The 24,989-nt window shown below is 44.5% G+C and overlaps 1 protein-coding gene across 1 annotated transcript in view; it reads left to right on the top strand.

Annotated features, from left to right (window-relative positions):
- The first annotated feature begins 1,383 nt into the window (after positions 1 to 1,383).
- The window catches only part of LOC124015346 (sterile alpha motif domain-containing protein 14-like), a 28,763-nt gene continuing 5,157 nt past the window's right edge, over positions 1,384 to 24,989 (top strand). Inside the window, exons 1-10 of the mRNA XM_046330527.1 lie at positions 1,384 to 1,823; positions 7,554 to 7,606; positions 13,609 to 13,766; positions 15,556 to 15,889; positions 16,180 to 16,279; positions 16,400 to 16,468; positions 16,615 to 16,771; positions 16,883 to 16,899; positions 20,139 to 20,226; positions 22,674 to 22,829. Of these exons, the coding sequence (XP_046186483.1) occupies positions 7,567 to 7,606; positions 13,609 to 13,766; positions 15,556 to 15,889; positions 16,180 to 16,279; positions 16,400 to 16,468; positions 16,615 to 16,771; positions 16,883 to 16,899; positions 20,139 to 20,226; positions 22,674 to 22,829 (1,119 nt within the window). The 5' untranslated portion in view covers positions 1,384 to 1,823; positions 7,554 to 7,566. The remainder of the gene's footprint in view (positions 1,824 to 7,553; positions 7,607 to 13,608; positions 13,767 to 15,555; positions 15,890 to 16,179; positions 16,280 to 16,399; positions 16,469 to 16,614; positions 16,772 to 16,882; positions 16,900 to 20,138; positions 20,227 to 22,673; positions 22,830 to 24,989) is intronic.

Genomic DNA, 24,989 nt, shown 5'->3' on the forward strand with positions numbered 1-24,989 from the left:
CATTTGACACCATTCCATCAACGCCATTCCAGCCATTACACTACACTCATTATTATGAGCCGTCCTCCCCTCAGCAGCCTCCACTGATGCACACACAGCCAAGTGCTACACAGCGAGGCGGGTATTAGCGGCCCAGGAAATGCCTGAAGGATAGATGGGACTGTTGAAAATGGATGTTTTTAAAGCTTCACAGCACGTCATGGTACTGTGAGGAGACATCTGACTACCATGAGAAACAAGCATTTGTCAGAAGATCATGTATCGATGTACTTAGTTCTTGTATAATGGCCTTGGGCATACGAATATCTGCTGATGGTCATGTGGATGCAGCGTTGATGCATGTCTAAAGACAATTGAACTTTCTATGTTTTAGCTAAACTCTGCAACCAAGTGAGAGCACCAGTCACACTTCTTACGCAAAAACTTAAGAAGGTGATCAAGAAAATTCCTCAACAATATCTTCAGATTTAATGATTTTCTTTATGAAAATATCTTCTTACGAATTTAGCTTGCTATCTAGCTAGCAATGGCAATCATGTTAGCATATTTCCTACTGACATTACTGTTCTAAATGTTCTTGGGTTTAAAGTAGTCAATACTGAAACATTCAGATGATGTTTGTGAGTGAATTAAACATGTTCAATTGCTTTCATGAGTTTATTCTCTCACTGCCCTGAGTTTAAGACCAGGGTTTAACTATCTTGGAATTAAGAACAAACCCCCAAACTTTATTTTTTAAGATTTGATTTCTTCTGAACTTTTTGCTTAAGGAGAAACAAAATAAATAGTGCAAGACCATGTCCAATAACCTTTTTGAGGAATAGGAACTTTGCTTAACTTTCTTCATAAGTCTATAGCTAAGGAAAATATGTAATTTAAGAAGAATCTTGGGCCCTGGTCGTCTGGAGGAAAAAAGGAACGCTTGTTGCCGAACCCTGCCGTAATGTATCTCACCAGAGCTCCACCTTAATGGCCAGGTGCAGCTGACATCTCTATTGGAGGACCTTAACAGATGCACCTGCCTTGAGAAGTGCATCTCCTTTATCCTCCCTCCATCCCCTTTTAATCCTCTTCCTCCTTTTCAGTGTCTCCCCAGGCAGACGACAGACATCTCCTTGAGTGGCCTGATAATAAGCTGAGTGGAGTGCTGCTGACGGACACCCCCCTCCTTCCTTCCTACCCCTCCTCCATCACTTCTTCCTCCTACCCTTAGGCTCTTACCCCCCCCACACACACACACACACACACACACACACACACACACACACACACACACACACACACACACACACACACACACACACACACACACACACACACACACACACACACACACACACACCAGGGCTGAATCACCAGGACCTGCTTCAGAGCGATGCCGTCTCCATCATACCAGACAGCTGTGCTTGTGTGTGCCTACCTCAGCCTGCCTCTCTCTCTTCCTCTCTTGATTTTTCTCCTGTCCCTCTCGCTTTACCCCACCCCTCTCTCTTTCCTTTCTCTCTACCTTAGACACTCTCATCCACTCCCGCTTCTCTCACTCCCTTCCCTCTCTCACCCCCCCCCTCTCCTACCCACCCTCCCTCCTCCCTCTCTCTATCGGCTGTCCTTGACGGTGCTCTGTGGAGGAGCAGAGCACTGTTGTGCAGGAGGAAGCAGACAGCCAGCCTTTGCACAGTGGATACATACTGTTCTGTCTCTTCCAACGCTGCTGCTGTTACCCGGGATACGCAGTCGGCCTGCCGTGCTGCCAGGGGAGTCGAGGGCTGATGCCAGTCTGCCATGTCGGCTGAGTGCCAACCTAAGGGGAACGCGTTTTAAAGGTGAGCTGCACTGCCTTTACCTCCCGGACTGTTTACCTTGTTGTCTCGATTTAGATCTTGTTTCCTACTCTTTTTCTTTCTCCGCCCTTCTCTGCTCTCATCTCTGTTTCTGCCTCGCTCTTATCATCTCTGTTCTCCTCTCTTGTCCTCTCTCCATCTCTCCCTCTCTTTCTCCCTCTCGAAGCCAGCCAGCCCTATCCTCCGACATTGCTTTTATGTTGTTGGAAACAAACCCCCTCTTTTGGGAACAAGCTGTGCTTGCTTTGGGATGTGTTTGTCTCGTTTGGTGCGGTCATTTACGCCAAGCCATCCTCACCCTGACTGAATAGAGAGCTTCTTAGATATTCAGCTGCATTGACCCATGTAGTTCTGTCTGGGTTGTTGTCAGGCTATTAAAGCTACTGTTCACTGTTCTCCTTCACTCCCCTCGTTAGATTTCTCCTGAGGTATATACCCTCCTGAAGTCTGTTGCAACATTTGGCAATCCTCTGAAAGTGAGTTATTTTAACTCTAAAAAGTAGGAGAGGAATGTGTTCTATGCATTTATTTTTCTTCTGGGTATCTGTATCTTTCTAAATATCTGCCTCCATCTCCCCTCTCCTCCTTTTCTTTCTTTATCTCTCTTTCTCCATCTCTCCATCATCCTCTTCCGTCTTTCTCTCTCACGTGAGAGAGTGTCTGCCTTCCCCAGGGTTGTTTGTGTTGTTCCTAACACGTTAACACACAGATGGGACACGGCGTGTTCACACAGCGTGTTCACACAGCCTAATGAGCAAGCCCCCTCTCATCATGTCCAGTGATAAAATACTGCCACTAATGGGGAAAGACACACTGTCAGTCTGAAATGTCTTCCTTTCCTTAGTTTCCTTCATGGGCACTGACCTGTGAGGACTCAATTGGTTAGAGAAAAAAATAATGGAGTTATATCCTATTGTCTCACCTATCTGTTACCATGGGAAGGTTACAAGGAAGTGAAGCAATGTAAACATAGGGAGCCGGCTTGGACTCAACATAAGGTAGTGGTGTCGTAGTTGTGGACAGTGTAGAATGGTACATGCAGTTGTCAAGGACTGAGCTTTTGTAATAGGCCACGTTCCTCCAACTGTCTGGCCCCGTGGCCATCGCTCAACCCCTAAACCTGTCTCTGTCTGCGGGAAGTGATTAGGCTGTATTTCCTGCCCCTCCCTTCATCTATCATCCCTACCTTCTCTGACACCGTTGACTCCTCCTCAAGTGGGTAACTGGTTGTATGGCTTTATGGAACCTCTGAGAAGCTGGCTGTTCTCATTATTGTTATGACACACAATGTTAAAGTGTGTGTGTGTGTGTTTATAATGCCATTATCGTTGATATCTTGTCTTGTGATTTCTTTATCATCACGGTTTAGTGTGCGTGTTCACACTTGAAAACCCTATTTGTCATATATATTGAGTATGTGGCAATATATGTCCTGTCCACACCTCATGCATGTTTTAAGGAACCATGTTCTGGCGAAGAGGCCACCCCATAGATTTGTTGGAATAGGGGTCATGAGAGGGAAGTGGGGGTTGGGTTTAGGCGTGCGCTGCCTAAATTGCATCCCCTAGAATCGACTGTTAGCCCCCACTCCTTTTCCACATACCATCAGAGTGGGTCAATGTCTGCCCAGCGAGACTCAATTCTGCTGCTAATACGATGAGATTCCCTCCGACATCCCGCCAGGGAGGGAAGGCAATGACATTATTATTTTTCCCAAACAAACCACGCGACGTGAATGGTGAGAACCAAAATCACATATTTAAGCAGATTGCAGATGAAGTATATTTCAGGATTTTGGCAAATAAGCATTTATTTCCTTCCCTAGAGTCAGATGAACTTGTGAAGACATTTTTTTTATGTCTCTATGTGCAGTTTGCATCCCTTTACACCATCAGTACAGCACGTCCTACTATTCAATCATCTGTTGTCTGTGCCGCTACGGCTCACTAGCTAGTTGGTTTATGGAGGGTGATGCTCTGCTCGTCACTGTCTTTCTCCTCATCTCAGCCATCAGCTGCACTACACTACAGACAGGAAGTTTTTCTCGCTCTCTCTCTGTGTGTTTATGTGACTGTTGTATCTGCCACACACACACAGCTCTATCTCAGGGCGTTTCCTCTATGTGATGCACTGCAATACCCTGCACTGTCAGGAATCTCTGTTTGTGTCCCTCTCTGCTCCCCCTCTCCACAACAAGAGGATGGATTGATACACTAACTTTGATGCACAGCTCTTACTAGAAGAGGTTATGGAATGGATGACTCATACAATAAAAAGCTCTTAGGATGTACAGTATCAGTCAAAAGTTTGGACACCTACTCATTGCAGGGTTTTTCTTTAGTTTACTATTTTCTACATTGAAATAACACATTTGGAATCATATAGTAACCAAAAAAGTGTTTAACAAATCAAAATAGATTTTATATTTGAGATTATTCAATGTAGCCACCCTTTGCCTTGATGACACCTTTGCACACTTGGCATTCTCTCAACCAGCTTCACCTGGAATGCATTTCCAGCAGTCTTGAAGGAGTTCCCACGTATTCTGAGCACTGGTTGGCTGCTTTTCCTTCACTCTGCGACCCAACTCATCCCAAACCATCTCAATTGGGTCGATGTTGGGTAATTGTGTAGGCCAGGTCATCTGATGCAGCACTCCATCACTCTCCTTCTTTCAAATAGCCCTGACACTGCCTGGAGGTGTGTTGGGTCATTGTCCTTCTGAAAAACAAATGCTAGTCCCACTAAGCCCAAAACCAGATGGGATGACGTATCACTGCAGAATGTTGTGGTAGCCATGCTGGTTAAGTGCTTCACGGTGGAAACCACACATGCAAAGATCATCCGTTCACGGGGGTTGGAACCAATAATCTCAAATTTGGACTCATCAGACCAAGGACAGATTTCTCCCGGTCTAATGACCATTGCTCATGTTTCTTGGCCCAAGCAAGCCCTTTAGTAGTGGTTTCTTTGCAGCAATTCAACAATGAATGGGGCGGCAGGGTAGCCTAGTGGTAAGAGCGTTGGACTAGTAACCGGAAGATTGCAAGTTCAAACCCCCGAGCTGACAAGGTACAAATCTGTCATTCTGCCCCTGAACAAGGCAGTTAACCCACTGTTCCTAGGTCATTGAAAATAAGATTTTTTTCTTAACTGACTTGTCTAGTTAAATAAAGGTAAAATAAAATAAAAATGAAGACCTGAATCACAGAGTCTCCTCTGAACAGTTGATGTTGAGATGTGTTTGCTACTTGAACTCTGAAGCATTTATTTGGGCTGCAATTTCTGAGGCTGGTAACTCTAATGAACTTATCCACTGCAGCAGAGTTAACTCTCTCTTCCTTTCCTGTGCACTTGAAGAAACATTCAGTTCTTGACATTTTCCAGGTAGACTGACCTTCATGTCTTAAAGTAATGATGGACTGCTTTGATTATTCTAGCTGTTCTTGCCATAATATGGACTTGGTCTTTTACCAAATAGGGCTATCTTCTGTATACAACCCCTACCTTGTCACAATACAATTGACTGGCTCAAACTCACGAAGAAGGAAAGAAATTCCACAAATAAACTTTAAACAAGCCACACCTGTTGATTTGAAATGCATTCCAGGTGACTACCTCATGAAGCTGGTTGAGAGAATGCAAAGCTGTCATCAAGGCAAAGAGTGGCTACTTTGAAGAATCTCAAATATAAAATATATTTCATGGTGTTGATGTCTTCACTATTATTCTACAATGTAGAAAATAGTCAAACTAAAGAACAACCCTTGAATGAGTAGGTGTGTCCAAACTTTTCACTGGTAAATGATTCCTTCATTAAGCTAACATTGATGTTTTCATCCCACTTTTGTACATGTTTTTCTTGCCCTTTTTGTCTGTTTATTGATGTCTGTCTTTTCAAATACAGGACTTATCTTAGCATTCCATATGTTTTCTGTCTCTTACCCGGACTCACAGCTACATGCACGCACGCATGCACAGAGAGCATTCACCCCCCTCCCACACACACACACTCCCGTGTTGCGCTAACCATGCTGCTGTGTCCTGCCAGGGCTACAGGGCCACGGGCAGTAGGCAGCAGATGGCCTCTCTCTCATGGGTCCCCTGCCCACTCACCTCCCCTCTTCCCCTCTGGGCTGGTGCAGTCAGCACACTGTTCGTGGCTTCTCCATCTACAAACCAGGGGAGATTTAGGCGATTTAGTCCCATTTCTATCTCCTTTCCTCATCTCCTTCCTCTCTGATGATCATTGATTTAAATGACTGGCTGTCCATTACTATTAAATGGTCACCGTTTCTATCCATTTTGACCGTGGCTCTAAGACTGCGTAGGTGGAACCAAGGGGTTGCTTTGCTTTCATGTGGCAAGTGATGGGAGCATGGAGCTATCTGGTGTCATCATATTCTTGACGGTGTCGTAAAGGGGATGCTATGCTGCTTAGCACTCGCTGTATTAACGGATGAGTAGCTGAATGTCTAAAAAACAGAGGGTGCATCATTCATGATGAAGCTGCACTGTTGGATAATGCTTTCTTTGTCCGAAGTTGTGCAGAATTTTTTGAATGCGAAGAATGAAGTGTCTTGAGGCAGTTAATCACAGATGTGATTTTTTTGCAAACTCTAATGCAGTAATTGTATTATTGGCCGGATTTAACCCCCTGGTCAGTTCTGGTAGAAGTGGATTTAAAAGAAAATAATTGGCCAATTTTCTCAGACTGCAACAAACTACTCTGTCCAATGCTTTCAACAGTTATTGTAGCTACCAGTACTGTGTTCCCCAAGCATCTATTACAGCACAGAGCTACCATCCGTTAGAGTTTTCTGATAAGGTAGAATAGAGGATACTTTCCAGAGTGTCGATTGGAGTTCACAGATAAGATAGGGGGGTTAACGGGCACAAGATTGGGTGATTCGCAGGACAACCCAAGCTAGCTTGGGGCAACATGAATCATCTTCATTTGCTACAATCTTCCCACAACCTTATGCATCTTCATTTGATCCTGAATGTTCAATTTGTTTGGTTTGTGGAGTTAAGTCTAAGATATATTTCACATTTGATCCACTAAAATAGCCATACTTTATACCATAGTGTAACACCCTCCATTTGAGATGTAATGCATGAACCTCTTTCCAGCCCAAATACACACATCATCCATCTTTATCATGCAGCCATTCCTTAGGAAGGTGTGGAATCCCCTGTGTGTGTTTGTGCTTTCCTCTCATCTCTCCATCCCTCCATTCTCTCTTCTTTATCCGCTTGTTTAATTACCTGGGAAATGGGTCAGCAGTGTGATGATCAGCTGAGCACTCGTGATCAACCACCCTGATGACTATGCTCCCTGGCAGATGTGCCCATTAGCGCATGAGTGTGTTTCTAAGTGCGTGTGAGTGAGTAGAAATGGGGGGGGGTCGCTGCTCATTTTCTGGTAAATTCCTAATGTGATTTCCTTGAGGGTTCTCCCAGGGAGAACCAGCCACGGGGCTAACCATTGTAGCAGACAGACGAGACGAGGCGGCTTGTTAGATGATGGGGTGGTGAAGCTAAGCTAAGGGCTGCAGGCCGACTAAACTTGTCGATATACATAAATGCATCGACTCATTGCGCTCTGTCTCTCTCTCTCTCTGCACTGTAGTCTGTTATGTTTTTGTTTCTACAGTACCTAATCTAGAATTCTATCACTCTCGCCCTCTCCGTTTCTCTCCATCTTCACAGTGCCCATTGCGCCATGTCTGCCACACAGCTGGAGGAGACAGAACATGTTTTTGGTGAGTGTTTCTCTCTCTGTGTGTGTGTGTGTGTTTGTGTCTCGCACATTTAATGAGCGTTGTACATGTGACACACGAACGAAGATTTTGTGTGTGTGTGTGCATATCAAAGAAAGATACACACCATGTCTGTGTGCCTCATATTGTGTGTCTGACCTAAGCTGTGTGTGCGGTGCGCTGGTCCTATAACTTTCTGAATGCCGTGGGTCAGGGAAATCTGTGGAACATGAGGGGGTCTGTTCTTGTAATGATACGTGGAAAGACCTTATGCTATGAAATCTCATGACTGCCCTTCTCAGCCAAAAGGGCGGTCTAGTCAGGCTACACATTGCATGCAGACATACACACACACACACACACAAACACTCCATGTCCTATTTTAAGAAAATCAATTCCTAATGAGGCTATGACTCAGACTTCTACATCACAGCACCTTTTGTATATAACGTTGTAACCAGCAGTGACCAAGCTACCTCTGTCAGAGTCCTATAAATACTCCCTATTCCCCTTCAGAACAGCTCCCAGGTCACCTCTCTCTCCCTGAATAAGACACCCCAGCATTAATGTGGGACGTCACCCTTTGTGTGGACTCAGCCGTTTGGGTCTCAGCGGCGTCAGGTCCAATTCCCCAATGTGCCGACGAGTGCATACCCGCCCCCCTCTACCCCCCTGACACCGTCTTATTGCCCCAAATGCGCTCAACTCTTCTGAAAACCAGAAATTGCAGCGGTATTATGGATTCACTTGGCTAACATTGAAACATGCATCTACCTGCCTGTCATTCGCTGCCTCGGATGTGAGGTATATTTAGAGTCTGTTTGCATTTATGTGTGTGTGTGTCTCCACAGCACATCTTTCATATTATTCCGCCACTAAATTAGACAAAACAGCCAGTGGATTGGCCTGACAGTCTCGAAATGTTGGCAGTGGGCAACACTATAATCCTCATTTTTGAACTGACCATATCTTGTTTGCTTCGCCAGCTCTCTGCCGTTTTGTTAATATACTGTACACACCCACCCCCACTTTCCTCTAGTGTGAGATTTGACCTTCACACCTCTCCAGACAGGCCCACAGGGAAATATAGAGTCGGGGTTAGTGCGCTCTGTATACCTTTAGTGGGGGTGGGTTGTAGTATATCTTTCTCCCACCTACTCTGTGTACCGTATGGTCTGTGTAGAATCCAATAAGGGGTGGGAGGATGAGCGGGGGGGGGCTTGGTCTGGTCAATATTTAATGGTGCCTCTTAGCACAGAGACTAGATCTAATAAGAGCAGGGGGATAGTGTGCACTGCAGGGGGGTAACCGAAAGGAAACATTACATTACATTTAAGTCATTTAGCACACGCTCTTATCCAGAGCGACTAGAGAGGTGATTCTGGGCCTCTCAGTTCACCATCCTCCTTCACCCTGTTTTACTCCTCCTTGTAGTCTCGTATAAATGTTGTCAACAATGTGAACAGGAGGGTCGACATACTGGAGCCAAGAAATGTAGTCTTTTTTTAAAGGTGAGGGATTCATCCTGTAAAAAAGCTTGTTGCGGTTGTTGTCCTTTGGGGTCGCTGTGCTTGGTCCCCCTTGACTCGCTCAGTGGAAACGTGGTAGAGAATGTAGGCGGGGGCGAGCAGAACGGTTTCCCTCTGCGGCGGTTCGGCCTGTCTGCCTTCATTACTGGCTGTGTACATCCTAATAATGAACCACGGAGCCAGCCAATACACAGCTCATCCCAATGAACCACAAAGACAACGGCATACTGAACTAGCAGTCACAGTGCTATCGTAGCACACAGCCCATAACACACGGAACCCAACCGAACGCCATACAGTTTCAATCTTATAGGCTGGGAACTCCTATCCACTCAAACGTTGCGCTGACAATCTTTATATAAGGCTTGTTTAAGGCTTCAGTTACACTGAACCAAACCTTGCTTCCCGAGTTACAAAGCATGTATCATATAGTAAACCAGCCTTTACATTAACACTCGGGGAGCTAAACCAAACATGTACAACCCAAACAGAGCCCTTATCACACTCCAAACTAGCTCCGTTCCAACAGAGATGGAAAAGGACCTGCTTTAGGGCTGAATCAGGGGCCTGTAGTTATGGATGATTATCAGTGTTTGGTTGGCCTGCATCCCACAGCGAACTCACTCTGCTGTAGCCGTAGCATTGATTGCTAGCTTTACCTCAACCCACACCACCTAACCAGGTAGAGGAAGCAGCACCAATCTGAAATGGCAAAGCACTCAATTCCATTCACCCCCAGATTGCATGAAATGTAATTTAATGAACCTTCCACTCTACCACACTGAGTTGGAGTGTTGTGGTTTTGGACTCGATAGCACAAGCTAGACCCAGTGGTGTCTATCTAGACAAATTAGCTTTGAGTGCTGCTTGAGTTTTAGCCTGCTGTGCAAGGACATTACCACTCGACTACACCACTAGAGAAATTCACTTCTGTGCTCAATTCTATTTCTGGAGTGATGTTGTGACACGCAGAGGGGTTGGAACCGATTTATTTTCCCTTATCGTTCATAACAGAACTGTAACAATGTGCGCTGAGAGTCGGGAAGCAAGTTCAGGGAGTGAGTGTTTTAATCAAATAAACGGAACATAATCCAAAACAAGAATCTCGAACAACGCACAGACATGAAACGGAAACAATGACACCTGGGGAAGGAACCAAAGAGTGACATATGTAGGGAAGGTCATCGGGGAAGTGATGGAGTCCAGGTGTCTGACGACATGCAGGTGTGCGTAACGATGGTGACAGGTGTGCACCAGTCAACTCTGCAGAGGCGCAGGAAACCCGTCAATCCGGCTAAGACGCAGGGGCGTGGCGACCTAGAGCGCCGGAGAGGGAGCATAACTGACAGTACCCCCTCCCCGGTGCGTTCGGCACCAGCGGCAGGGCGCCAACCCAAGGGACGATCCCGGGGATCGGGAGCGGACCGCTCACCCCCGTTGATGCGCGGGAATCTGTCGCCGGCTGACTCATTCCGACTCAGAATATTTTAAAAAAACTGTTCTAAAACAATGTATTTAAATGAGTTGTAGATAAATCAGTCACATTTGTGTTGCTAAGGAGATTAAATAGATTTTGTTTTGTATACTTCATTGAACCTCATATCCTTGGTGTCTGAGTGTGTTCATCAACACTCCCTTCCTTATCATTATCCCTGTATCTCTGAACCCCACTGAGTGCCTGCATGGACAGTGTGCTGCCTGACTTGGCATTTCTACATGATTAAAGACCAATTACATTAGAGTGAGCACTCAGCCACGGGAGAGAGGGAATAAGATATGCACATCAAGAAATATGAGTCGGAACTTTAGATTTCCTCTTAATTCTCACACATCACAAAGACTTGAGTCATATTTTCTCTCTCTCTCCTTTGATTTATCTCGCTTACTCAACCCCCCCCGAGTTGTAATTACTTTTGGTGTCGGTGGTGGGATCCTTTGAAAATAGGTTCTCAGCTATTTAGCCTAATATTGTCCAGGACAAGATAATAATTACTATATACTAAATATTCCAAAAATCTGTCCCAAACCTGAATGGCTGCAGTGAGCATTCAGAGAAGAGAACTTCAGTGATATTGTGTCGTTCATAGCCGACGAAAGGTCTCACCACTTTCCTCTGTTGTGTCTTATTTTTAGTCTGTCTCGGCTGACTGGCTGGTGTTAGCTCCTCTGGTATAGGAGCAGTCCGGGCTGTTCTGTACAGTACAGTCTGTGATGAGATCTGAGCGTCAGCATGGTGAGAGGGGGGGGTATCAGATGAATCCTGTTAGTTGGCACTTTCACTGCAGCGTGGCCGGCAATGACTCATCACTGGCCTCCGTTCTGAAACAACAACAGTAACAAGAGCACTTAGCTGTTGACTCACTCAAATCTGGCCCCTCTGTGTCTCTCCATCACTGTACTGATGCACATGTTCCTGAAGAGGGAGATGGGAAGAATAAAAAAATAAAAAAACACTAATACAATTTAATGACGTGTTTAAAAAAGAAGTGAGAAATATATATTTCTCACAAGTAATAGTCGGAGGCTTTGACTTTCATACATGTTTGATTCGGTAATTGTAATACATGAATCCCTACCACAGTGTCAATGCTTCCCAAGTAAAAAGCTCATGTTTAGTAGAGGGTTAGAGGCCCTGTGTCTGTGGATCGATACAGGGCCTTCAGAAAGTATTCAAACCCCTTGACTTATTCCACATTTCCACATGTTACAGCTTGAATTTCTAAGAAACTCGCCCATCTACACTCAATGCCTCATAATGAAGTGAAAACATGTTTTTAGAAATCTATGCAAATTTATTAAACATGAAATTCAGAAATGTCTCATTATGGGTATGCTTGATACAGCCATGCTTGAAAATATGAAGAATGGTGTTGGATTTGCCCCCAGCATAACGGTTTGTATTCGGGACATAAAGTGAGTTTCTTTGCCACGTTTTTTTAATGCATGTTTTGGAATATTTTTTATTACTTACAGGCTTCCTTCTATTCACTTTGTCAATTAGGTTAATATTGTGGAATAACTACAATGTTGTTGATCCATCCTCAGTTTTCTCCTATCACAGACATTAAAAACTGTTTCAAAGTTACCATTGGCCTCATGGTGAAATCTCTGAGTGGTTTCCTTTCTTTCAGTCAACCGAGTTAGGAAGGACGCCTGTATCTTTGCAGTGACTGGGGGTGTATTGCTACACCATCCAAAGTGTAATGAATAACTTGCTCAAAGGGATATTCAATTTTTAAATTTTTTTAACCTATCTATTTTTTAAATTTATTTTACCTTTTATTTAGGCAAGATCAGTTAAGAACAAATTCTTATTTTCAATGATGGCCTAGGAACAGTGGGTTAACTGCCTGTTCAGGGGCAGAACGACAGATTTGTACCTTGTCAGCTCTGGGGTTTGAACTTGCAACCTTCCGGTTACTAGTCCAACGCTCTAACCACTAGGCTACCCTGCCGCCCTATACATCTATCAATGTGTGCCCTTCATTGCGAGCCGTCTGAAAATCTCCCTGGTCTTTGTGGTTGAATCTGTGTTTGAAATTCACTGCTCGACTGAGGGGCCTTACAGATAATTGTATGAGTCGGGTACAGAGATGAGGTAGTCATTCCAAAATCATGTTAAGCACTATTATTGCACACAGAGTGAGCAACATTTGACTCCAGAAGTAAAATGGCTTGCCATAACAAAGGGGTTGAATACTTATTGACTCATACATTTCACCTCATTATTTTTAATTAATTTGTCAACATTTCTAAAAACATAATTCCCCCTTGACATTATGGGGTATTGTGTGTAGGCGGGTGACACAAAATCTAAATGTAAACTATATTAAATTCAGGCTGTAAAATAAGAAAATGTGGAAAAAGTCAAGGGGTATGAATACTTTCTGAAGACAAGTATTCAGGTTAGATGTTCATCCCCCACAATCCTCTGCTGATTCAGTCACAGGAGAACGCCCAATGTGATTAAATAGATTCATTGTCATGTATTTGGGGGCTGGATGAATGGAGTGAAGGATGGAGGGATGAGGGGAGGGGCAGGAGAGATAATTGACGGAAACGCTGAAGGGCTCTCAGATTGGGGTCAAGAGGTTGAAGGCAAAAGGATCGTTCCTCTGGGTCCACCACAGATGGAGGATGTTTGAGCAGGAGGAGGATCTGAAACACATTTCACCTGATCAATTAAACTCCTCAGTGTGACATGGTGGTTGTAATCTCATCTTGAACCTTCTCGTAACACAGACATTAGAGGATTTTCTTTTGTATGCATGGATTTAGCTTTTGCCTTATAGTTTATCTTTCTAGGTCCCAGGTGAAAGGAATCTATTGAAATAGCTGTAGTCTAACGTTTAGGTCTGGGCTTTCCTTGTAAGCATTCTGCATGGATCTGTAAAAAGCACTTCTGAAATCGGTCTCCAGTACTTATTTGAGCTTTTCTCTGTGAATTTCGTAATTTTCTCTGTGTTCTACCTTCAGACCTGAACGAGGCCATCCCAGAGACAGAGCTGCTGGACAACAGCATACAGAAGGGGCGTGCCCAGCTGTCCGTCAAAGCCAGGAGGCACCGCCCCTCTCGCTCTCGCTTCCGAGACAGCGTCAGTTCCACAGAGGGAGATGACAGTCTGGAGAGGAAGGTGAGTGACAGGCATGAAAGCCAATCAATCGATGACATGGACTCTCAAAGGGACAGACACACCCACAAGACACATTCCTTTATAGTCTGATGATGATCTTGTAGCATGTGATAACTCTCTGTTCACCCATGACTGCATGGCCATGCGCGCCTCCAACTCAATCATCAAGTTTGCAGACGACACAACAGTAGTGGGCTTGATTACCAACAACGACAAGACAGTCTACATGGAGGAGGGAGGGCTCCGGGAGTGTGGTGTCAGGAAAACAACCTCTCACTCAACGTCAACAAAACAAAGGAGATGATCGTGGACTTGAAGAAACAGCAGAGGGAGCACCCCGCCCTATCCACATCGAAGGGACAGTAGTGGTGAAGGTAGAAAGTTTCAAGTTCCTCGGAGTACACATCCCAGACAAACTGAAATGGTCCACCCACACAGACGGTGTGGTCAAGAAGGCGCAACAGCGCCTATTCAACCTCAGGAGGCTGATGAAATATGGCTTGTCACCTAAAACCCTCACAAACTTTTACAGATGCACAATCAAGAGCATCCTGTCGGGCTGTATCACCGCCTGGTACAGCAACTGCACCTCCCTCAACCGCAAGGCTCTCCAGAGGGTGGTGCGGTCTGCACAGCGCATCACCGGGGGCAAACTACCTGCCAAGACACCTACAGCACCCGATGCCTAAAAATCAAGGACAACAACCACCCGAGTCACTGCCTGTTCACCCTGCTACCATCCAGAATGCGAGGTCAGTACAGGTGCATCAAAGCTGGGACCGAGAGACTGAAAAACAGCTTCTATCTCAAGGCCATCAGACTGCTAAAACAGCAATCACTAACTCAGAGAGGTTGCTGCCTACATAGAAACTCAAACCACTTTTTAATATATGGATCACTAGTCACTTTAATAATGTTAACATATCTTACATTACTCATCTCATGTGTATATACTGTATCTTATACCATCTATTGCACCTTGCCTATGCCGCTCGGCCATCACTCATCCATATATTTATATGTACATATTCTTATTCCATCCCTTTAGATTTGTGTGTATTAGGGGGTTGTTGGGAATTGTTAGATTACTTGTTAGATATTACTACCCTGTCGGAACTAGAAGCGCACGCATTTTGCTACACTTGCATTAACATCTGCTAACCATGTGTATGTGACCAATAAAATTTGATTTGTATAGATCGATATCTTTGTATAGACAGCACCAAGGGAGACTAGGTATTTATTAAGCATTTTATGTGGTCAATATACCATAATACTGCACACATGTAGCTAAGCAACTAGAGCTCTATAACTAACAGCGCTGTACATGCCTATACTCGTGAGTAGATCCTGATTGATTAAAAACAAAGCTCAACTCAATCAGCCATTGAATCATATTTCCCTGCTTCATTTGACAATCTGATTTTATTGTTGAATTCTTTAGATTCAAACCCATTTAGTTGTAGATGGTAGAAGACCGTGCAACCATCCATATGAAATCTGTTTCTTAGTCCTAGAACTCAGTTCAGATGACATGGAGATTATCAGAAGGGAGAATGTCTCAATGGCCTAGGCTTTTTTGGAGGGCATTGGAGAGTGTCTCGCTCTCTTCATCTGTTGTTTGGTCATTTTATGAGTCTTTTCTCTCACTAGAGTTATATATATATATGTAAGTGCATGCTTGTGTGCATGTATGCATGTATGTCTGTCTGTGTGGGTGTGCTTATTGTTTGTCTCAGTCAGTTCACATATAAACATGTTGTGGTGTTTTTGAATCTTTGTGCCATAGTGTCTGGACAGCCCTTTGCACTCCGTCCATTCCCCCCTCCACTCCACCCTGCGAGGAGGCTCCTCCCCATCACCTGATTCGCTCCTCTCCTCGTCCTCCCCTTGTCCCACCTTACGGAGCCCCGTCTTCTCCTTCGACACCTCCTCCTTAAGGCGCTCTCCGGAGGAGGGCGGGACCGGGTTGCTAGCCACTCGGGGGCGGTACCGCCAGCTGACAAATGCCACGTCTCAGGAGGCCCTGGTGACCACGCCCAACAGCTCTCCCTCCAAGTCGTGTCCCAGTTCGGACTGCTCGCCTGTTTACATTCGACGGGCACGACGCCCAGACAGTGAGGGTAAGAGAGGCAGCCATCCGCATTGGGCAAGAAAATCCTCATCCTAGTTATTACAGTCCAAATCCCCACACTAAGAATGAAATGCCCTGTGATATTAACTATGGTATATTAAGCCTAAAGAGGCAAAACACACACATAGCATTTAAGTGCATTATTGGCTAATCCATAAATGTATTGATACACAACCACCAATACTGCCATACCAAGGCCCCATCAACATGTTGGTAATGGTGAGTTAATGTATCAAAAAATGCTTTGTCTAATCATTTAATGTTTTCATTGTTTCTCAGTGTTAGTTTCAGAAAACAGTCGAGACACAAGCCCGGCCGACCCCGGCAACAACAGCCTTATCTTCGACAAGAAGACCAAGAGGAGGTTCTTGGACCTGGGGTAAGTGCTCAATATTGAGACATTTAAACTGGTTACATTGTAAACACATTGTAAATTGGTCAGTTTCAAAACTGGTGCTTTCTGTTGATTTTAACCCACTGTTTATTTGTTCTTCTGAAGGGTCACATTGAGACGCTCCTATGTGAGAGTCAGAAAAGACAAGTCAAACAGACTGTCAATGGGAAGCCGGTGAGTCCATGGGCAGCCATTTTGGCTCTGTCCCTCTGTTTCAGTACAGGAGGCAAAATGTTGGCTCTATTAGACCTACTTAGCACATGAGAGGCATAACTTTGTGTCTTTCAATTAGCATATTGAATCTCTTTTTCACTGCACAGGGAATCATCTGAGAGCCCGTCCAGGTCCTCTGGCTCGTTCGTGCCTTTCTCCTGGTTCACTGACAGCGCCAGGGGCTCTGTGTCCTCCGGGGCAACCCCGCCCTGCTCCCCCAAACTGGTCTCACAGGACTGCAGCCCCCGCAAGTCCAACTCTCAGGTAACTCACATCCACAATAAGATATAGACACATCCAGATACCATACTTAGGTCAGACTGCACTATTGTGTCACTACTACCATTGTCCACTTTGTGTTTTTATCATTGTCAGAGGCCTCATGTGTTTATGTTAGCATTAGCATATAGGCTAGTCTTCGGTCCATGTCTGTCATTGAGATTTCTGCCACGTCTGACAACGTCACGACGATGATGCGCAAACTTCAAGTGGACAGAAGGCCGTGTGTTGTTATGGTTCTGGAGGGCCAGAGAGTTAGCAACAATGACAAGAAACTGTCATGTGGTGGCTCGTTTCAACCAACCTGTCTATACTTTCCACAGTTTAAATGACCGAGAAAAGGATGCTGCTGTTACCCTTGGAGATATGCTAAATGCTTTTAACAAATCTTTTCAAATGAATGGCCAAGAAGGAGAGAACTTTCTCCCACTGGGTCTGAGCTTCAAATGCACATCAAATGAAAACAGTCAACAGTTTAGAGAAGCAGACACCAGAGATATAACACTGCTATAAACAGACTTGCGTAGATGCGACGAGCATCGTCAAGTTCGTCATCCTTCATAAGCCTCTCTCCCTCTTTCCCTCTCTTCTCTCTCTCCCACCCTCACTATCCATCCATCTCTCCCCCTCTGTCTCTGTCTTTTGCACACACACACACACACACACACACACACACACACACACACACACACACACACACACACACACACACACACACACACACACACACACACACACACACACACACACACACACACACACACATATACTCTCTCTCTCGCTCTCTCTCGCTCTCTCTCTCTGAAGAAGCCCATAGTGTGACAGTTCCTGTGGAGAGTCTGAGGGGATTTAAACCCAATTAGGAAACAAGGCGAGTTTTCCTCTGAGTCTAAGAGGGCGCTGCTATTCGACATTTATCGACAAGGATGGCTACATTTACACAGAGGGGAAATCGATGGCCTTTTGTGCGGCACAATGTCACAATCTCGTGTCAAACCCCGACAGATGACTTCGGGAGTTAAAACCAGAACATGGCTTCGATGCAGGAGACTTCAGTTGACAGATCCGATTGACCATTTTGAGGGATTTTGGTGTCGTCTTCCTCTTACATGGTTTGGTGCATGCGCATCTATCTATCTATTGGATGGAAAACAGAGCTTAATATACAGAATGAAAGAGGCTGAGGCACAGGGTTATGGTGGTTGTCCGTTCAATACCCAGGAAGGCAGACATATGCCTCCCACTGACTTTGCACCAGCTAATTAAAGCCTCTGCCAAAGGCCTAAGTATTTCTAAGGGAAATAGATAATGTTTCAGAAGCTTGTGGGGCCACTGGCTGTTTAGCTAAGAGGCACAGAAAGGACTGGTAACAAGGTGTGTTCCGTGTTACGTTTCTTAAATGTTATTTCACGGTCAAAAGTATAGTTAAGAGCAAGCCTGGCTCGTTGAGCTTCATAGTTTTTCTGCTTATGTGCACAAATTGCTTTACAAATCGAAGGTGTTATAAGCACAACAAATATGATATTTTACATATTGAGGTAAAACTCTTCCACAGAATGACCTTCTTTCTGCTAATATGTTCGTGTAGCCTGTTTAAAACATATAACCAGTAGGTACATGCACATGACACCTAACAATACATATATTTGTTGTTGGGTGGCTCTCTTTGCACACAATTGCAGTTTTATGCAGACATCCCATGATGCAATCGATGCTGTTGATTTATTCACTTTGGAGACTTGACCGCTGCGATGATTTTAGCTAACCCCAACGACAATGTCAAGACAACTAGATTACTGTTGAACAAAAGTAGGAAGGTAGCAGAACATATTTCCACTTAGTGGCTAAATAAATATTAAATATTAAATATTCTATAAATATAAATATAAATATTCTAATGCCCATGTTTACATATGCTTTAAAACATATTTTAACTTTTGAATCACTTTTTGAAGCAGTTCGGTGAGTTCATGAATATAGCCCTCTATGGGAGAAAACACCCATCCACCCCTCCTCAGCTTCACTTGGTTTGATCCATTCTGAGTCAAAACCCTCCCAATTATTGGGGCAGGGGGAGTGTTTACTCTCTAACACCTCCACCATGACACATCTAAAAGCCCCAGTAGCAACATATTCGGGATCATGGGCCCGTCCCAAATAGCACCTTTATTTCCCATGAAGTGCAATGCTTTTGACTACGGGTCAAAAGTTGTGAACTTTATAGGGACGAGAGTGCCATTTAGAACAGAGCTCTGTGGGGTTTAATAGTGAGGAGGAACTATGCAAAGCATCCCATATGCACTTAGTCATCAGCACGGAGGCTGGGGCCCTTCGCTCTGCATAGCAATTAAAGCTGCAGCTTTCCATTGAAAGCAGAGAGGGCCATTAAATGTTCTACCACTGTGTGCCTGTCCAGCTGGGATAATAGCTCTAGGGTGGATCCCAAATGGCAACCTATACCCTACATAGTCCACTACTTCTGAACAGAGCCCTGGTCAAAAGGCAGTGGTATAAAGTACTTAAGTAAAAATACTTGAAAGTACTACTTAAGTCGTTTTTGGGGTATCTGTACTGACTCACTAAACACAAATGCATTGTTTGTGAATGATGGCTGAGTGTTGGAGTGTGCCCCTGGCTAACCATAAATAAAAAAATATTTACATTCACTAATGAAACTTAAGTATATTTAAAAACCAAATACTTTTACACTTTTGCACAAGTAGTATTTTACTGAGTGACTTTTCCTTTTTTTTTACTCAAGTATGACATTTGGGTACTTTTTTTCACCACTGTCAAAAGTAGTGCACTATATAGGGAACAGAGTGCCATTTGGGACGTAGCCCTAATAAGCCTGGTGTCTGGAGAGGAGGCAGATACCCATGACTTTGCTTTCCTCCTCTGTACTGTGGCTCTCAAGGGGCCTGTCAAGGGCCATTATAGGGCTGTGTGTCTGTGACTTTCTTTTGCGCGTGTGTGTGTGCATTTATATGTGTTCGGAGGGGCATCATTTGAGAGGGAAATTAATCACAAATATTATGTTTCTGTATTTTTTTGAAAGTGTTACTGCTGTGACCAAACATTTATGTTTAAGCATAAACTGTTTGAAAGTAAGGTTTACAAACAATGCATTAATATCCTTCTAATGTCAGATGTAATTGATCTTGAAGTGGACAAATCAATCGATCCAATACTGTTTGACCACAGTGGTCACACTCCATGAAAATATCACTGTGCACAATGCAGACAAAACGGTATTCATTTATCATGGTTGGATCATTTCTCTCCTCTCCCTCTCTCTCCCCCCCTCCAGGAGTCTGCCCTGAGTGATGAGTTCTCTCCTCCCCCCCCGTAGTCCCCCCCACGCCTCCAGTGGGACCACAGCCGACTCGTCCTCCCGCTCCTCACAACGCTACCAGACCCTCTCCCAGTCCTCAGACGAGGTAAAGGGCTTCCTAATGCAGTGGTGGTGGTAGTGGGCATTCTCGGCCTCGGACTAAATGGATCTAAACTCGATTTCAGTTTGATACAGTATATGAGACTGAGGGAGACTGAGGCCCGGATCACTGTTTAGAGTGAGAATGCAAGAGACTATTTTTGATTTAAAGCAGCATTCCACTCAAATCTCCAATAGCGTACCAACAAAACTCTGAATTATTCTCTCGTAAAATGTGTACCATTACCTGAAATAACTACCTGATGTCCATTTGGGGTTATGTCGTCTTGGTTACCGGTGGCAACTAACTTACACTATACTATAGCACACACTGCATTCAATTTGAAGTTCCAAGCAGTTCACTTAAATCCAAAGCAGTAGGAGTGTAGAGTGTGGTCCTGGTGTTTTTAAAGCCTGAAGCTGTGTTCAAATACCCATACTAACATATTGTATACTACATACTTAATGAGTATATACTACATACTATAAGTTCATTTTAGTATACTGTAAACAAACAGTATGCGTTCAGTTGAGCATACTCGCTCTTTGCATGTATACCGGAAGTTGATGCTGTTGCTATGCAACCTCTTGCTAGCTAGTTATCATAACAAATTACTCGTTAGATATTTTATGACTTTGGGTGTGTTCTTAAATTCAGAGCGTTGTCAGGTTGTCCGTTTGTAAATTTTGAGCGTTTCGCTCACGGAGCGCACACTGGATGCTCGGGGCAAGGAGTAGGGTTGATTGGAGCGTTCTGACCTTAAAATGGCAGTCAAGCACCCCAGCTAACATTGGCTAGCTTGCTAGCTACTTGCACACACAAATGAGACCACTCTGACCAATTTACTCGCCTTAGCAGAGCTGGTTAGTCAGTTTTCATGTTATCCAGAGCGTTGGTGACTAACTGTGTTGCTGGCAACAATTTAATTAGGCTTTTTTGCCGACATTTACTAACACTGACCATATTCAACAGGTGTTGAGCCTCGTAGATTCATTATTCTGCACTCTGGAACGCTTAGACAAGAGTGCTCTGATATCGGAGCAGATAGCCAGAGCAAATTCACGAAAGCACCCGAATGTCCATTTAGTAATCAAGTCAACAAACTTTGGGTTGTTAGTTAGCCTATAGTTAATATACTGGCAAGTTTGATGTATAATTAGCCAACTGATGTTACTGCTGTAATAATACGCTATGTGAATTGTAAGGACAGCGTAGCTAACAAATTGTCAGCCAATCTAACGTGTAAGGTAACTTAAGTCATTACTTTATTACATTGCTCAACATTTTCTTAACATTTGTCATAATTAATTAAACCAATGAATATGTATCTGCTCTCGTTGTACTTCGACTGCATAATTTCTGTGATTTTTTTTTTTCCAAATCTGGAAACAATTTGAAGCCACGCCCATTTCATGAAGAATTGTATTATGGGCCCTAAAGTATAGTAATAGTGTCCTCTGCTTGTATACTTCATATTGTGGCGAATTTAGTATGACATCCGGGAACTTTTGGCATGCTAACTATAACCATACTATGACCAATAAGCATACTATATACTCAATTCAAGTCACAAATAGTGCTGTTAGTGTGAATATTTGAACACAACTCGAGTATGGTGAGTGCTCTGCGACATCAAAATACACTCCCTGGCCAGATGCTGTCAGACACGGCTGCACAGTGATTAGGGAATCAATTACCTCCGGTAAACTAGCTCTCTCTCCCGTCACATCTGATTTAGCTCAGCATGTTGGAGGGGATATTGAGGTTTCAGAGGGGCTTTATGACTCCTCTCCCTCTCATCTCCTTGAGCTGCCATTACAGAGGGATGCAGGAGGCACGTCAGACCTGGGTACAGAGAGTAGTTTGCTTTCGAGTACTTTAATTGCACTCGATTGTGTGGGCGCATGTTTGGCGCAAAGGAACCAATGGAATTGTCTCCAACGTGCGAAACCCTGCCCGTCTGGCACTCAGCCGGCTACAGCCTCTTCTATCACCCCGAGTTAATTTTTTAGCAGCGCCTCACTTGTTCCTGTGCTTCACCGCCGGCGGAGAGACACTCCGAGGACACCTCAGTGCCTGGCAGACAGAGAGTGCCAACCTGACAGGACCATGCTAGCCACCAGGCTTCCAACACCACTCAGACCAGGGGTTAGATTAAACAGTGTTTGTGCGCGTGTGTGTACATGGGTGTGACGCAAGGGGGGTCTAGACGATAGAGGCAGCTTTGTAATTGTCACTGCAACCCAAAGTCATATCAGTGGGTGTAATGAGTCTGTCACTGCACGGAGGAGAGAGATAAGGCTACATTGTTTTGTGCTATTCATGCCCACCAGGGGGCAGATTAACATGTTCTTCAGACTGCTACCCCACAAAAAAGCTATTTTTCCTATTAGGGAGCTGAAGCGGCACAATTGTACTGAATAACTGAATATCTTGGGCAACTTTCCTTTCAGCCTATTGACGAGCCACTGTGCCTCGTGTCGTCGTGGAGCACCCAGCAGGTGTGCCAGTGGCTGAAGGGGTTGAACATGGAGCAGTACATCTCAGAGTTCACTGCCAGGGACATCGACGGGGAGCAGCTCCTCCTGATGGACGGCACCAAGCTCAAGGTGAGAATGGTTCAGGGAAGGAGACGAGAGAGAGAGAGCGAGAGGAGTGGGGAGGATAGAAGGAAGGGGACTAAGTTCAAGGAGGAGAGGAAAGGAGGGAGAGCAGAGGAGATCCGGGTCAGGGAATGGAGAGGCGAGGAAGAAGGGCAGATTGAGGAGAGGAAGGATGGCAGATGGATGGAGAAAATGGTAGAGGAGGAGAGGAAAAAAAGAGGAAGGGCATATGGGTATGAGTGGGCTGACGAGAGCAGGTGGTGAAAGGGGAGAAGCGGAAGAGACAAGATTAGAGGAGAGGGATGAGAGGAGGTGAGTGCATATAGGATCAAAGTAAAACGCAGAGTATCTCTGACTGATTGATCCAGTCAAAAACAAACACTCACCGACAACAACTTACAGAGGGTCTCTTTAAGTATCATCTCACTGCTCTCTGCTGGTGAGAGTTACTACTTTCATGCCATCTGAACAAACATATAAACCCAACATGCAACAATTTCAAAGATTTTACTGAGTTACAGTTCATATAAGGAAATCAGTCAATTGAAAAAATAATAATTAGGCCCCGATCTATGGATTTCACATGACTGGGAATACAGATATGCATCGGTTGGTCACAGATACCTTAAAGGTGACAACGTGGATCAGAAAAACAGTCCGTATCTGGTGTGACCACCATTTACCTCATGTAGTGTGACACTTAGACACACAGAGTTGATCAGGCTGTTGATTTAGGCCTTTACGATTGTGTGTCCGACTTCTCTTCAATGGCTGTGAAAAGCCCCTGGATATCGGCGGGAACTGAAGCATGCTGTCGCACACGTTGATCCGGAGCATCCCAAACATGCTCAATGGGTGACATGTCTGGTGAGTATGCAGGTCGTGGAAGAACTCCAAAAATGATCAGCTTGCAGGAATTGTTTACAGATCCTTGCGATATGGGGCAGTTATCATCCTGAAACATGAGGTGATGGCGATGGATGAATGGCACGACAATGGGCCTCCAGGATTTCGTCACTGTATCTCTGTGCATTCAAATGACCAATCTATAAAATGCAATTGTGTTCGTTGTCTGTAGCTTATGCCTGCCCTTACCAAAACCCTACCGCCACCATGGGGCAGTGTGTTCACAACATTGACATCCACAAACTGCTCGCCCACACGATGCCGTACGCACTGTCGGCCATCTGTCCGGTACAGTTTAAACTGGTATTAATTTGTGACGAGCACACTTCTCCAGCGTGCCAGTGGCCATCATAGGTGAGCATTTGCTCACTGAAGTCAGTTACGATGCCGAACTGTGGTCAGGTCAAGACCCTGGTGAGGACGAAGAGCATGCACATGAGCTTCCCTGAGACGGTTTCTGACAGTTTGTGTAGAAATTCTTTGGTTGTGCAAACACACAGCTTCATCAGCTGTCCGGGTGGAAGAAGAAGAAGCCGGATGTGGAGGTCCTAGGCTGGCTTGGTTACACGTGATCTGGAGTTGTGAGGCTGGTTGGATGTACTGCCAAATTCTCTAAAACAACATTGGAAGTGGCTTATGGTAGAGAAATTAACATGCAATAGCTCTGGTAGACATTCCTGCAGTCAGCATGCCAATTGCACACTCCCTCAAAATTTGAAACATCTGTCATTGTGTTGTGACAAAACTGCTCATTTTAGTGGCCTTTTGTTTCTCCTAGCACAAGGTGCAGCTGTGTAATTATTATGCTGTTTACTCAGCTTCTTGGTATGCCACACCTGTCAGGTGTATGGTTTATCTTGCCGAATCAGAAATGCTCACTAATGTCAACAAATTTGAGCACAACATTTGAGAAAATAAGCTTTTAGTGCATATCGAAGATTTCTGTGATCTTTCGTTTCAGTTCATGAAACATGTTGCGTTTTATATTTTTGTTCAGTGTATGTACTAGGCCTAACTCCCAAACTACATGTCAAGGGTTGTGTGTCTGTTTCTCTAACGTCTGTTTACATGAATTGGGAGTTGAAGCCTAAGGCAAATCTGTGTGTCCATATAGTTATATTAATATAATAATAATATATGCCATTTAGCAGACGCTTTTATCCAAAGCGACTTACAGTCATGTGTGCATACATTCTATTCTATTCACACCACTGGAGGCAGCTGAGGGGAGGACGGCTCATGATAATGTATAGAATGAAG

The sequence above is a fragment of the Oncorhynchus gorbuscha genome, linkage group LG26 (assembly GCF_021184085.1).
Source record: "Oncorhynchus gorbuscha isolate QuinsamMale2020 ecotype Even-year linkage group LG26, OgorEven_v1.0, whole genome shotgun sequence".
Taxonomy (NCBI): Eukaryota; Metazoa; Chordata; class Actinopteri; order Salmoniformes; family Salmonidae; genus Oncorhynchus; species Oncorhynchus gorbuscha.